General features: G+C 36.7%; 1 protein-coding gene across 3 annotated transcripts in view; it reads left to right on the top strand.

Annotated features, from left to right (window-relative positions):
* Srp54 (splicing regulatory protein 54) overlaps positions 1-12,161 on the top strand; it is a 197,664-nt gene that overhangs the window by 155,132 nt on the left and 30,371 nt on the right. For 2 of the 3 annotated variants that reach the window (XM_067121219.1, XM_067121237.1), the window contains exons 9-10: positions 3,529-3,683; positions 3,850-3,972. In XM_067121219.1, coding sequence (XP_066977320.1) covers positions 3,529-3,683; positions 3,850-3,972 — 278 coding nt within the window. The remainder of the gene's footprint in view (positions 1-3,528; positions 3,684-3,849; positions 3,973-12,161) is intronic. The other variant, XM_067121227.1, reaches the window with a different exon arrangement.

Below are 12,161 nucleotides of genomic sequence, written 5' to 3'. Positions count from 1 at the left end.
CTTGTGCAGAGGGATATCCAGCACCCTTTCCACTAGATATCCTGATTTAAGTTCTACTAGTATCTCAGGTGCGCACAGCAGTTTTCTATTATAGCTCTCAAAGGATACCACTTTACATTGCATTCAGTTCTGCATCATGCTGACTGGCATATTACTCACAATTTAAAGTTTGAAGAGGTTTTCAATCTTTTGTGCTGGAAATTTCATCTTCCTATCATAATTTACAATGAAATTTAGACATAGTTTTTCAGATTTTAACATAACCTCAGTTTGAACCTTTTGATAAGGCATCACATAAGAATTTTGAAGAGACTTTTCTTTTAGCTCTTGCTGCAGCAAAGTGTATTAGTGAGCTTCAAGCCCTTTCTTGTACATGGCTTTGTTCTAGTGACAATCCCTCTCTTTTCTTTCATTGCTTAGAGAAAAGATATAGAGGTGAAAGCCATTTCCAGGTTTGTGACAGTGCCTAATTTAACTGCTTTGGTAGGTAGGCATTGCAGAAGCGGCTGTCTTATGTCCAGTTAGAACTGTGAATGGTTTATATCAGTGAGCTTCAAGCCCTTTCTTGTTTTTGGGCTTTGTTCTAGTGGCAACCTCTCTCTCTTCTTTCATTGCCTAGAGAAAAGATGCAGAGGTGAAAGCCCTTCCCAGATTTGTGACAGTGTCTAATTTAACTGCTTTGGTAGGCAAAGAAGAATTGGCTGTCTTATGTCCAGTTAGAACTCTTAAGGGTTTACTTGGACAGACATAAACCTGTAAGAGGTGAAGTTAAGAATTTATCTGTGGTGTTAGAAGGCCAGAACTTCCTATGTCTAAGAGTTGATTCCTGAGTTTTTACCATTTTTGGAAATAATCCTCATGGCTTCCGCACTGTAAGCATGTCTTTATTTGTTTTAAAGCCTTTTGCTAGAGAAGGTTGTCATGCAGCTCAGGGGAGATGTAACTGTTTTTACCTCATTATCAGTAGTTAGGAAATCCCACAGTTGAATTTTGGGAGCATGAAGGTACATAGCATATAGGAGCGCACCTTCATATATGAATATGATAGTTGTCTTGAGGTTTGGGCAGTCCGTTATGGGCTTTCAGCGTGGGCACAGGAGTCTCTAGTACCCTACGAGATGGAGCCCTTTTTTCCCTGTAATGATTCTCTGACAAGTCTCGTTATGAGGGCCTTACACCCTGTTGTGGTTCCAACATCTGGCGACAGGACTTGCGAGTAAAGATCACACAACAGGCAGGAATATTGAGAAGCTTTTTTCTCTCCATTAAAAGCTTTCAGTTTGCTTGGCTGAATATTGTTTCTTTGGCTGCAGTAACTCACCATGCTCATTCAGTGTGGTAGTCAGCTAACTTTAACAGTAGGTAAGATTCATTCCAAATAATGAAAATTTTTATGATAAAATTATTTGGATACTTACTGTTAACCCTTAAGGGAATAAAATTATTTGGATACTTACTGTTAACCCTTAAGTGGGCAAACTTTAAGGTTGGCCAATTTAAGAAAAAACACGTCAAGGGAAAGAGGAAGATATGCAAATGCACATGGTGTAAGAAAAAAAAATTTAAACTTTTCCATATCTTCCAAGGGAAGTTGAAAGTGACAATTTACAACCCTGTGCGGGGCCTCTTTTACAAGATATTCATAAAAATATGTTAATTTTACGAAGTTATACATGTTTTTTCTAATGATTTACTTTATTTTATTTTGTAAAATTATAATTACAGCTCACACAGTATCATAACAGATAAGAACTAAAATCAGTAAAAAATTCTGAGTATATTTTTTATAAAATATTTATAAGATTTACTGAGATGGGGAGATGCAGTAACTTTTTGTAAGGTATACATGTTTTTTCTAATATTCTTTGCACTTTTCTTTGCAAAATTACAAATATAGCTGACATACTATCATCAAAGATAAGAACTAAAACCAACAGCAATCCCTGGGTATATTTATGAGCAAATAAATAAAAAGACGTCATGGGATAGAGAGGGGGCAGGACATTCCCCCATCAAGTCTCAAGGCATACTGATCCCCCCTCTTTCCTCTGCTGAGATACTACAGTTGCCGCAAGTCATTTATGTACCATTGAAGTGCTATGAACATCTTTCCTGCTAAATTCATCCAAATGGTATGGTGCGTAATATTAATACTCATATGAGTTAGCATGTCCATCACTCAAAACCTGTTATGGATCATCATTATGATGATGCCTGTTCGTTAAGGGTTAAAGTGGAAACCCACCCAGCCTCCCCACATCTTAATGGGTGGCCATGAAGAATTCTGACAAGAACGTAAACATTCCAGCACCACCTGGTGGGGAACAGGTGATTACAGAGACAGTCCTAGCAACTTAGCCAAGCATTATTTTGTTTTATTTTGATTGCTGATCACATCTAATGGCACGAAGGTATAAGCTAACTTTAACAGTGGGTAAGTACCCAAAAATTTTATCATGAAAATTCTCAGTTCCATACTTTTTAACAATTAGAAATTTTCAATTTAAATTTTGTAGTAGATTTAGAAAAACTTGCATTGCACAAATAGTATTGCAAGGTTGAATCTAAAATGCTTACATTCATAGTTTCATACACCAACCATTTATTGTTAGCAGCTTTGTGAGTGTTTACTTCTTGTGGCAAGTGACATATCACAGCATAAAAGTAAATGTGTTTTACTGGCCCCTTCCTTCCTTCCTCCAAACTGTGCAGTAGATTATAGCCTCCTGCAAACTTAATCACTTTGTCTAACTCTCTCATGGATAATTGTACACTTGGTATAGCTAATTCTTGGTGGTAATGAAAGTTAGCTCAGTTAGTCCACTTATTCACATTTCTTGATTTGTAGGAAATGCATAAAGGGTTTGTTCTTTAAGAAAATTGGAGTGAGGGAAAGTAAAGAAGTTGGACATTGAAGTAGAAAGGGAATAAATAGAATGGATGAAAGTTGAAGCAGAAAGCAATGCAGGGTTGCTGTGTACTGAAAACAGTTACTTGATCTTTTTTGCTTGCCCTTGAAAGCATCCAAAAATTCCCTGTTATTTGAAAACAGTTTTATTTCTTGTTAAGGTTTTATAGATAACATTGAAATCTTGAATAAATTGTGTAATATTTCACCAGTGATTCATTTAGCATTCTTTCTTGGTGAGACAGTTAGCAGTTTCACACTGATATACATTTATTCACAGTTAAGAATGAATCATAGTGGCACATTCACAACAGTTTTAATGCTTATTTGTCCTTTGTTCTTTACTTAGGTGGCCATTCCTCTAGGAGGGGCTAATTTTTTTGTTATTCTTTAAGTAGGGACTAAATATGTGTTGGCTCTCAGTATTCATTAAGTTAAGCTAAATTTTGATCTTGATTTTTATTTATTTTACAGTAATTTCACAGGACATACAACTTTTAGTAATTTTAAATTCTATGTTAATTTTTGTAGTGTTGGTTTTGGATAAAATTGAGCATGGGTTTGGCTGTATTTCATAGCCAGTCTTTTCATTTATGAACTTTCACCAGTATATTTTTCAGCCTTCAAAGTCTAGGCGAAGCAGATCTCGTAGCCGCTCACGGGACAGAAAAAGTCGTAGATCGCGTTCACGGTCTCGCAGCAGAAGGCGTTCAAGATCCAGAAGCCGTTCAAGGAGCCGTACTCGCTCGAAACGAGCTCATAGAACAAGGTCACGGTATGAATTGAATATTATTACCTTTGTAAAAATTTTGTTATACACGGAGAAACTGTATTTTTCTGATTTTAAATATTAAGCTAAAGCTTACTTTTGAATGTACCAAAAATTCATCTTTATTATTTGCAATTTTTATTCTCAAAACATTTTTCCTTGATATTGTAAGGTCACATTCTCGGAGAAAGTCTCGCAGCAAATCAAGATCTCGCCGAGATCGATCCAGAGACCGTCGTAGGTCACGTTCCCATGAACGAACGAGGAGGAGGTCACGTTCATCATCTAGGTCAAAGTGAGTGATGAGCTGAGGTTTTTTAAAACAGATTAGTAGAGTATACTATATATCTAAAATCTGGATCTGTTATAGAGATTAAACATATACAGCGAAACCTCGCTATAGCAGACTGATAGTGGGGAAGGTTGTCCGTTAAAAGTGAAGTATTGTTTTTTCATGTCTTAAGTGATGTTTATCAGTAAGCTAGCCTCAGCCTAGGTGCAATAACCACCGACATACACGAAAAGATTCGCATATGAAATAAACTGATAATAAAGGTATATAATACAGTAAAACCCTTTTGACCTTATATGTTATTATTGGCATATCTTATCTTCATAACAAATAGCCTATTCAAGGAATAATTCCATATGAATGAAATCAGCTTTTATCTATGTGAGGCCTGCTGACAAAATGTAAACATCGAGTTATGGTTGCGCTCACAGCAACCTTTATCTTTCAGTAACCTTTCAGACATTTTAATGGTAGTGTAATTACGGTAGTAATAGCATTTAGGATAATAGAATATTAATTTTTATTAAAAATTCTTTATGATTTTGGTGGTAAATATTTGTTTGGAACAATTCAGTCATACGAACAAAAATTATTGTACATTATCGTATTGTTGTTTGTGACTGGTGATGAAACAAACGTAATAAGCCATTTTAACCTTGTATATTATTGGCATATCTTCATAATAAATAGCGTATTTTAGGAATAATTCCATGTGAATAAAATCAACTTTTATCCATGCAAGGCCAGCTGACAAAATGTAAACATCGAGTTTTGGTTGCACTCACAGCAATCTTTATCTTTTGGTAACCTTTCTGAAATTTTAATAAATTTTTTTATGAAAAATTAAAACAGGCAGTCCCCGGTTATCGGCAGGGTTCCGTTCTGACGGCGTGACGATAACCGAAAATCGACTGCTTTTTTTTTTTGGCGCTTATCAAAACCAAAAATTGCCAATGTTCGGTTATTGGTGCCTCTGTATTGGCTCCAATAAGTAGAAATCAGCGATTTTCTGTGCCAAAAATTGCAGATTTTCGCCGCTAGGCAAGCCCCATCAAACCAGATTGCTGATAACCAAGCCCTCAGATAACCGGGAACTGCCTGTATTCATTTTTCATTAAAAATTCATTATCATTTTGGTGGTAAATAACTGTTCAGAACAATTCAGTCATATGAACAGTAATTATGTAAGATGATAATCATACATTATCATATTGTTTGGGGTTTGTGATTGGTGATGAAACAAACAAAATAATGGGTTTCCTTTTAGGCGACATGTGTAGGAAAAACATGATTTAGAATCGACATTGTTATTTCATTTATTTTGAATTTCTAGGGATACAGGAAGGAAAACAGCATTTGTAATAACATCTTTTCATAACCAGTACTTCATAAGATACCTGTTGTTGCAAAAGCTAGCCTAAACACATATGGTTTTGTAATTTAGCAGTCGCCTTATACTGTCATCTTATACTACAGATATGAGATAAAATCATGAAAATTTGCCGTAATTTTTGACCTTGTCTTATCTAAAGGTTGTCTCATACATGGAAATACACAGTAAGTTCCAATTTAGCACCAATACTGAGGTTAGCGCACAGGTAAGCATAAGCAATAACAGCCATTACCCTTGGCCAGATTTAGTCCGTTAAATCCGATGTCCATTGGTTCCGGGTCCGTTAAAGCAAGGTTTTTGCTGTATAATTTGTATGTGTACTTCTTGAAAAATATTGGTTTGTGTCAGTAACTTGTCCTTAGCTGATAAGATAAATGATTGCTGGTATAGTGAAGTCTGTAAATAGTAGTAGGTTAGAATATTGATAATACAGGCGGTCCCCACTTATTGGTAGCATCGGTTAACACTGTTTTGGTTTTACGACGTTTGGCCATCGACATCATTAACCAGATTTTCGGTGCTGGTAAGCAATTTTCAGCGCTAGTAAGTGGTTTATCGGTGTCAGTAAGCGGTTTATTGGCGTCAGTACGCAGTTTTTCAGTGTCAGTAAGGAGTTTATCGGCGCTCATGGCATCATAAACGCCATTTATTACCATAATTATTGTGATGTTCCGGTTATCAGTGATTTGCAGGGCTCGACCAAGAACAACCCCCGCCATTAACCAAGGACTGCCTACTAGATAATGGAAGACAAGTCACCCAAAGCCAAGCTAGGGAGCTTAGGCAGCACTAAACTCTAATTTCCAAACCTTACTACTGTACATTAGAAATAGAGATAAGCAGAATATTACTTTGTGAAAATGTAATAGGTTTTGTTGGGTTAGCTTATTCTTGGACTCTAAGGGCAAGAAGAGACCAACGCACTTCACACTTTTCCTTTTAATTCTCAATTATTTAAATGCTTATACACTTCACAAACATTTACATAAATGTACTAAAACTAAATACTATACTTAACCTATAACCTTTACAGTTGCAAGTAAAAAAAATAATAATACAATTTCCTCTTTCAATCAAGACTTCACTCGACAGTAATTCACTCTCTTCCAGTTTAACATGGCAATGATAACATTACATTTATCTTTAACATTGTGTATTTTCAAATCCTTGATGCAATAAATTGCTGACTTCATTTGGCAGAACACTTAACACTTGACTCGATAGCAGTATTCACAAATCTCTCGTAGGCTTTGGTTCATCAAAAAGATAGGCTATTGCTAACTGAATTGTTGGTATTAAAAAACAAATCACAAGATCAAACTTTATTCCACAAACTTCTTCAGTGTTGGCCTAAAATCTGTGGTACATCAAACTTGGGAAAATAAGTATAGGATAATGTGCACATACAAAGGCAGACCATTTCCCAGAGAATCCTTGCCAAAGAACTGATGATCCCTTCACTGTCAGTAAGAGGACAACTACCAGAGGGAGAAAAGTGTCATCCTTAAGAAGTTTGAGAGGTTTAATGGTGGAAGAGTGAAGATCTTACAAAAAAAATTAATATCTCAGCCTCACTGGGTATAAACTGTCACCTGAGAAAGAGGACCTCCATAACCATTTGTGTTATTAAAAAGCCAAACCCATGTAACAAGTTCCAGAAAGTTAAAGCCCACCCTGACTGTCCAGTCCCTCAAGGACCAATGTAGGGTCAGGTTGAGCAATTTGCATTCCCCTCCAGCCCGTACTGACTGCATTGTCCCATACAGAAGCTCCATCCTCACTAGAGCTGAAAGACACCATCATGAACTTGATGAGAAACCAGGGATTCACTTTTGGAAGAGCAGACAAAGCAGCTGCATTGGTACCCACCCACACCACTGAATATCATCATCAATTGGAGTAAATCCTGGCTGATGAATCAAAATTTTAAAAAATTACCAAGAACCTCGTCATGGATGTCCAAAGAGGTAACAATAGAATCATGGAGAAGAGCCATGCTTCAAGAAATGTTCCCAAACTCCCCCTTACCCAGAGTGACTTTAACCCAGGAAATATTTATGACAGTAAATATATACAAGCCTCCAAAACCTATTATAGGCCAGATGCCAGCCCCAACTGGTAACATTGCCAAGAGACTTAATGATCTCACTCCATAGATCCCCATCAGGTACTGTTTCCAGTCATCTACCAACTTCTTATGAAAAAATCAAGGCTCTTGCACAGGTATCATCTTTTCACTGGAAGTTGAGCACTTCTTTACCAGCTTCCCAATTGATGAGATGCTTGTACAAATCCTGAATAGTTACAGATAAGTGCAAGTCATCAGTGAGTCCACACAGTGAGAGAGCTTCCGACTTTCAAGTTTCTGCCAGATGGATTATGAGAACTTTAGAATTTGGTCTTGTATGAACATCTGGTTCTAGGGCTACTTTTGTCCCTGTTGAAGAGGACACTTATAGACCTGGCTCTTCCTGACAACATTCATGTTTGCCTTATATTCAGGAAGGGGAGTATTTAGGCTATCCCCTCAGTTTTAAGGAATTGGTTCAGTTTTGCTTAGATAAATGCAGTTCTTCCTTTAAGCTATCAGTTTCTATACATGGGAGACTTGACCGAGTGGCAAATGCTTGGGCAAAGAGAATCTCTTTTTTTGAAGCCCTCTCTCTGGTCTCCCTTGCTGTCAGCTAGGAAAACTTATGGGGTATCAAGAGGGATTTTTCCCCCCCTTTTCTCTCGATCCAGCTTTTTTTGTCCATGTTTTCCAGCCTAGAGAGGTGCAATTGTGTCTGCTAAGGGGCATTTCTTGATTCAAGAGGCTGAGAATACTTTATGAAACTTGGCTAATGCCATCGAAGCTATACCCTTTAATGGAGTTTGGTGGACTTCTTCCTTGGGCCAGGGATCCTTTGATAAGTCCGAAGGGTTTTTGCTTCCTTAGCAAGGCATTTTTGGATGTGATATGTGAACTGGCTCATGTCATTAGCAACCTCAAGTTCACACAGGAGAGTAGCTATTATCTCAGCTGGTTCCTTCAGTCTTCCTCTTTAGCAGACAGTCATTGGTTTCACCTCATCCTTTTGGGAAGTAATAGACAACAAGCTATCCATTTCTATAGCTGTAGACAGAGAATACCAAAATTGTACTTTACTCCACCATTCCCAGGCCACTGAAGGGAAGTAGACAAGCCTGATCCAGGACATTAGCCAGGAGTCAGCATAGAGATGCCAGTGCATCTCAGCAGGGAAAATATACTTGTGTTATTTGCTTTAAATGCCAGAAGTACGGACACTGTGAGTCATTGCCGTGGTTCAACATGCTGTACTTATCTATCATAGAAAAATGAGACACAGTGGCTGGGACTGCAAGGCTAGAAAGAGACACAGATCATCACAAAGCAGAGAGAAATTGCAATCAGTCTCCCCAACCCCAAAGAAACAAGAATACGAACACAAGAGCTGCAATGAACCTGGTATACAATCAAGACCAGACAGCTAATGATAAGTAAAGTATACAAGGAGTATTTCTTTCACATAAATGTAAAGCCTGTGACAGCCCGTAGAATGACAGATATTCATGGGAATGATAAAAGAATGCTGGGACAAATTGGTTTTCTGCTTCAAATGGGAGAAATCTTAAGGAAGGAGTAAATGTGTTTGCTCATTTATGGATTGGTTATTCAACTGTGACTTGAGATGGGATCACCATTGACTCTCCAAAAGAACAACTTATTTAAGAAAGGGTTGTGTGATTCCAGAATTCCCATCTGTAGAATAATTAGAGTGAATAAGACCCTATGGCAACCAGTATTAAAGGCATCCTGAAGAGAAAAGAATCAGGAGAGGATTATCAGTTGGTCCATACGAGAGTCCGGGAAATTACCACATATTTAGAGTCTAATTAGGAAACATATTTGAAACTGAGAAGGGATCTGAAACTCAAATCAGGAGGAAGTAATTGGGTAGAATGTAGTGTGAATCCTATATTCAAAGGGAAGGAATTAATAACACTTCCAGGAACAGTGCCAGTACAAAGTTAAAAAATAAAATAGTGATAGAAAAATCAAATAATAGAGGGGGTAAGATAACCATGACAGAAGGAACAGTGGTAGGACTGGCTGAAACTCAAGCCATATCTATTCAAGTCGTGAAGGAGGAAACCCTAAGTAAGCCTCTAGCGCAGATTAACCCTTAACGGGCTAATTATACATAATGCACACCCCTAGACCGGGCAAGCTTTAAGGTTGGCCAATTTAAGAAAAAACATGTCAATGGAAAGAGGAAGATATGCAAATACACATGGTATAAGAAAAAAATTTCTAAAAAATTTCCCTAACTTCCACAGGAAGTTGAAAGTGACTATTTACAACCCTGTGTGGGGCCTCTTTTACAAAACACTCATAAATTTTACCAAGTTATACATGTTTTTCTAATAATTTATTTTATTTTATTTTGTAAAATTGTAATTATAACTCGCACAACATCATAACAGATAAGAACTAAAATCAGTAACAAATTCTGAGCATATTTGTTGTAAAATATTTGCGTAAATTTACTGAGATCAAGAAATGCAGTAACTGTTTTTGGTTTTATACATGTTTTTTCTAATATTTCTTTGCAAAATTACCACTATAACTAACATCATATCATAAAAGATAAGAACTATAACCAATAGTAATCCAGGTTATATTTATGAGCAAATAAATAAAAAGATGTCATGGCAGAGAGAGGAGCAAGACATTCCCCCTCCAAGTCAAGAACAATACTGAAGTTCCCAAGACACCCACGATCGAGCTGAGCTGAATTCTTTAGTTGCCACAATTCATTTATGGGCCATTGAAGTATTTGAAACTCTTTCCCGCTTGATACAGACAAATCATATGGCGTGCAATATTAATCCTTCTCAGAGGGGATTCGTCCATTAAGGGTTAATGGAGAACGTGAAATTTCAGCTGAAGAATCAGGCACAAGTAAATTCAGACTATATGACTATCTGAAAGAGGTAGAAGATAAGTACTGTATCCAGAGAAGAACTTATAGAACTATTGAGTGAATACAGAGATATAGTTGTTATAGATGGTGATACTTTAGGAAATACAGACGTAATTTCACATCCGATTGATATACCGCCTAACACCAGACCCATTTATATTCCTGCTTATAAGACTGGCTCACTCTCAAAGGAGGTTATTGAAAGGGAAGTGCAGAAAATTAAAAGTGAAGGTATAATTGAACCTTCTAAATCACCTTGGCCTTTCCCTCTTTTGTTGGTGCCTAAGAAGGATAAGTCTTACATAGTTGTGGTGGATTTTAGGAAATTAAATAAGATCACAGTAACAGATCCTTATCCAGTGCATCTATGAAAGATCTCATCACATCCATAGGATCCTAACGATACTTTACCACAATAGATGTACTCCAGGGACTCTTACAGATTCTTTTAGAGAAGAAAGTAAAGAGTTAACTGCTTTTTCCACAAGTAATGGTAGATACAATATGTAAAAATACTGTTTGGTCTTAAATCTAGCCCAGCATCTTTTGTCCAATTAATGGACATCGCATTGGAGGGGTTACTAGGGGGAGGCATCCACTGTTACATTGATGACTTAATAACTACCGGCACTATTAAGGAACATATAAGACTTGTCAGAAAAGTCTTGAAAAGACTTAGGAAAGCAGATTTTCAGGTAAAAGCAAATTTTAAGTTAAAATTAAAGCAATGTCCTTTCTTAAGGACTAAGAATTGAATACCAAGATCACACCTTTAATGAAAGGTGTTGAAGTAAACCATTTAAAGGTGAAGGCCATTAAGGAGTATTCCAGGCCTCAGTATAAGAAGGATGTGAAATCATGTATAGGACTAGCAGGTTTCTATTGTAAGTACTTCAAAAACTTTGCAACCATATCTGCTTCAGTAGTGGATTTCTTAAAGGAGGATGTGGAATTTAAATGGAAGGCAGGGCAACAAGAAGCCTTTGAGGTATTGAAGGAGGGTTTATCAAACCCTACTATTCTATACAAGATTATGAAATAGAATAAGTATGTACAGGGTAGGGCAAGTAAGAGTGCAGATGCAATATCAAGATATGTTCCTTAAGATGATAGCATAAGCCTGATTAACAAAGAATCACAGTTTAGTGAAGCCATGAATGGGATATTTGTGATGCAATGTACAGAAGTATCAAGGGCACATTTTGCGAGGGAACAAAGACAAGATGAAGACTTGAAAGAAATAATAAAATATGTGGAATGAGATACCACTAGTACCTCAGCTAGAAAAGGTCTTAACCCTGGACACAAAACCTATGATTCGTGTAACACGAACACAAACCCGGGAAGAATTTTCACCCGTTTTGGAAAATATAAATAAAATGCCTCCCTGCAATTTTTTTATTACCAAACATACAGTGAAAAAATAACTCTTCTTTAATTGAAACACAATAAACAAAATTTGCACTTTAAATTAATACCTCTCTTTATTAAAAAAAAAAAATGACAATTTTGGAACATGACCCAAATATTCATAAAAAAAGAAATACTGGCACAAAGCATGTCTCCTTTTTTATGCTGGTGTAGAGATTGTAGGAGCCTGCCTTGTCTGCCTTCCAGCCCTCTACTGCCACTGGGAGACATGTAAAAAAGGGTATTTTTTTTAGTTAAAAGAAGTATATGCATATATATATATATATATATATTAACTTTATCACATACACAATTGTTCTGTGCATTAGTAGAATTACTAAAGGACCTCATTCAAAGTTTGAATGAGGTCCTTTATTATAATAAAAAAACCTAAATTATGA

The sequence above is a fragment of the Macrobrachium rosenbergii genome, chromosome 2 (assembly GCF_040412425.1).
Source record: "Macrobrachium rosenbergii isolate ZJJX-2024 chromosome 2, ASM4041242v1, whole genome shotgun sequence".
Classification (NCBI taxonomy): Eukaryota; Metazoa; Arthropoda; class Malacostraca; order Decapoda; family Palaemonidae; genus Macrobrachium; species Macrobrachium rosenbergii.
Note: the sequence above shows the minus strand (reverse complement) of the source record. Positions and strands in the feature narration are given on the sequence as shown.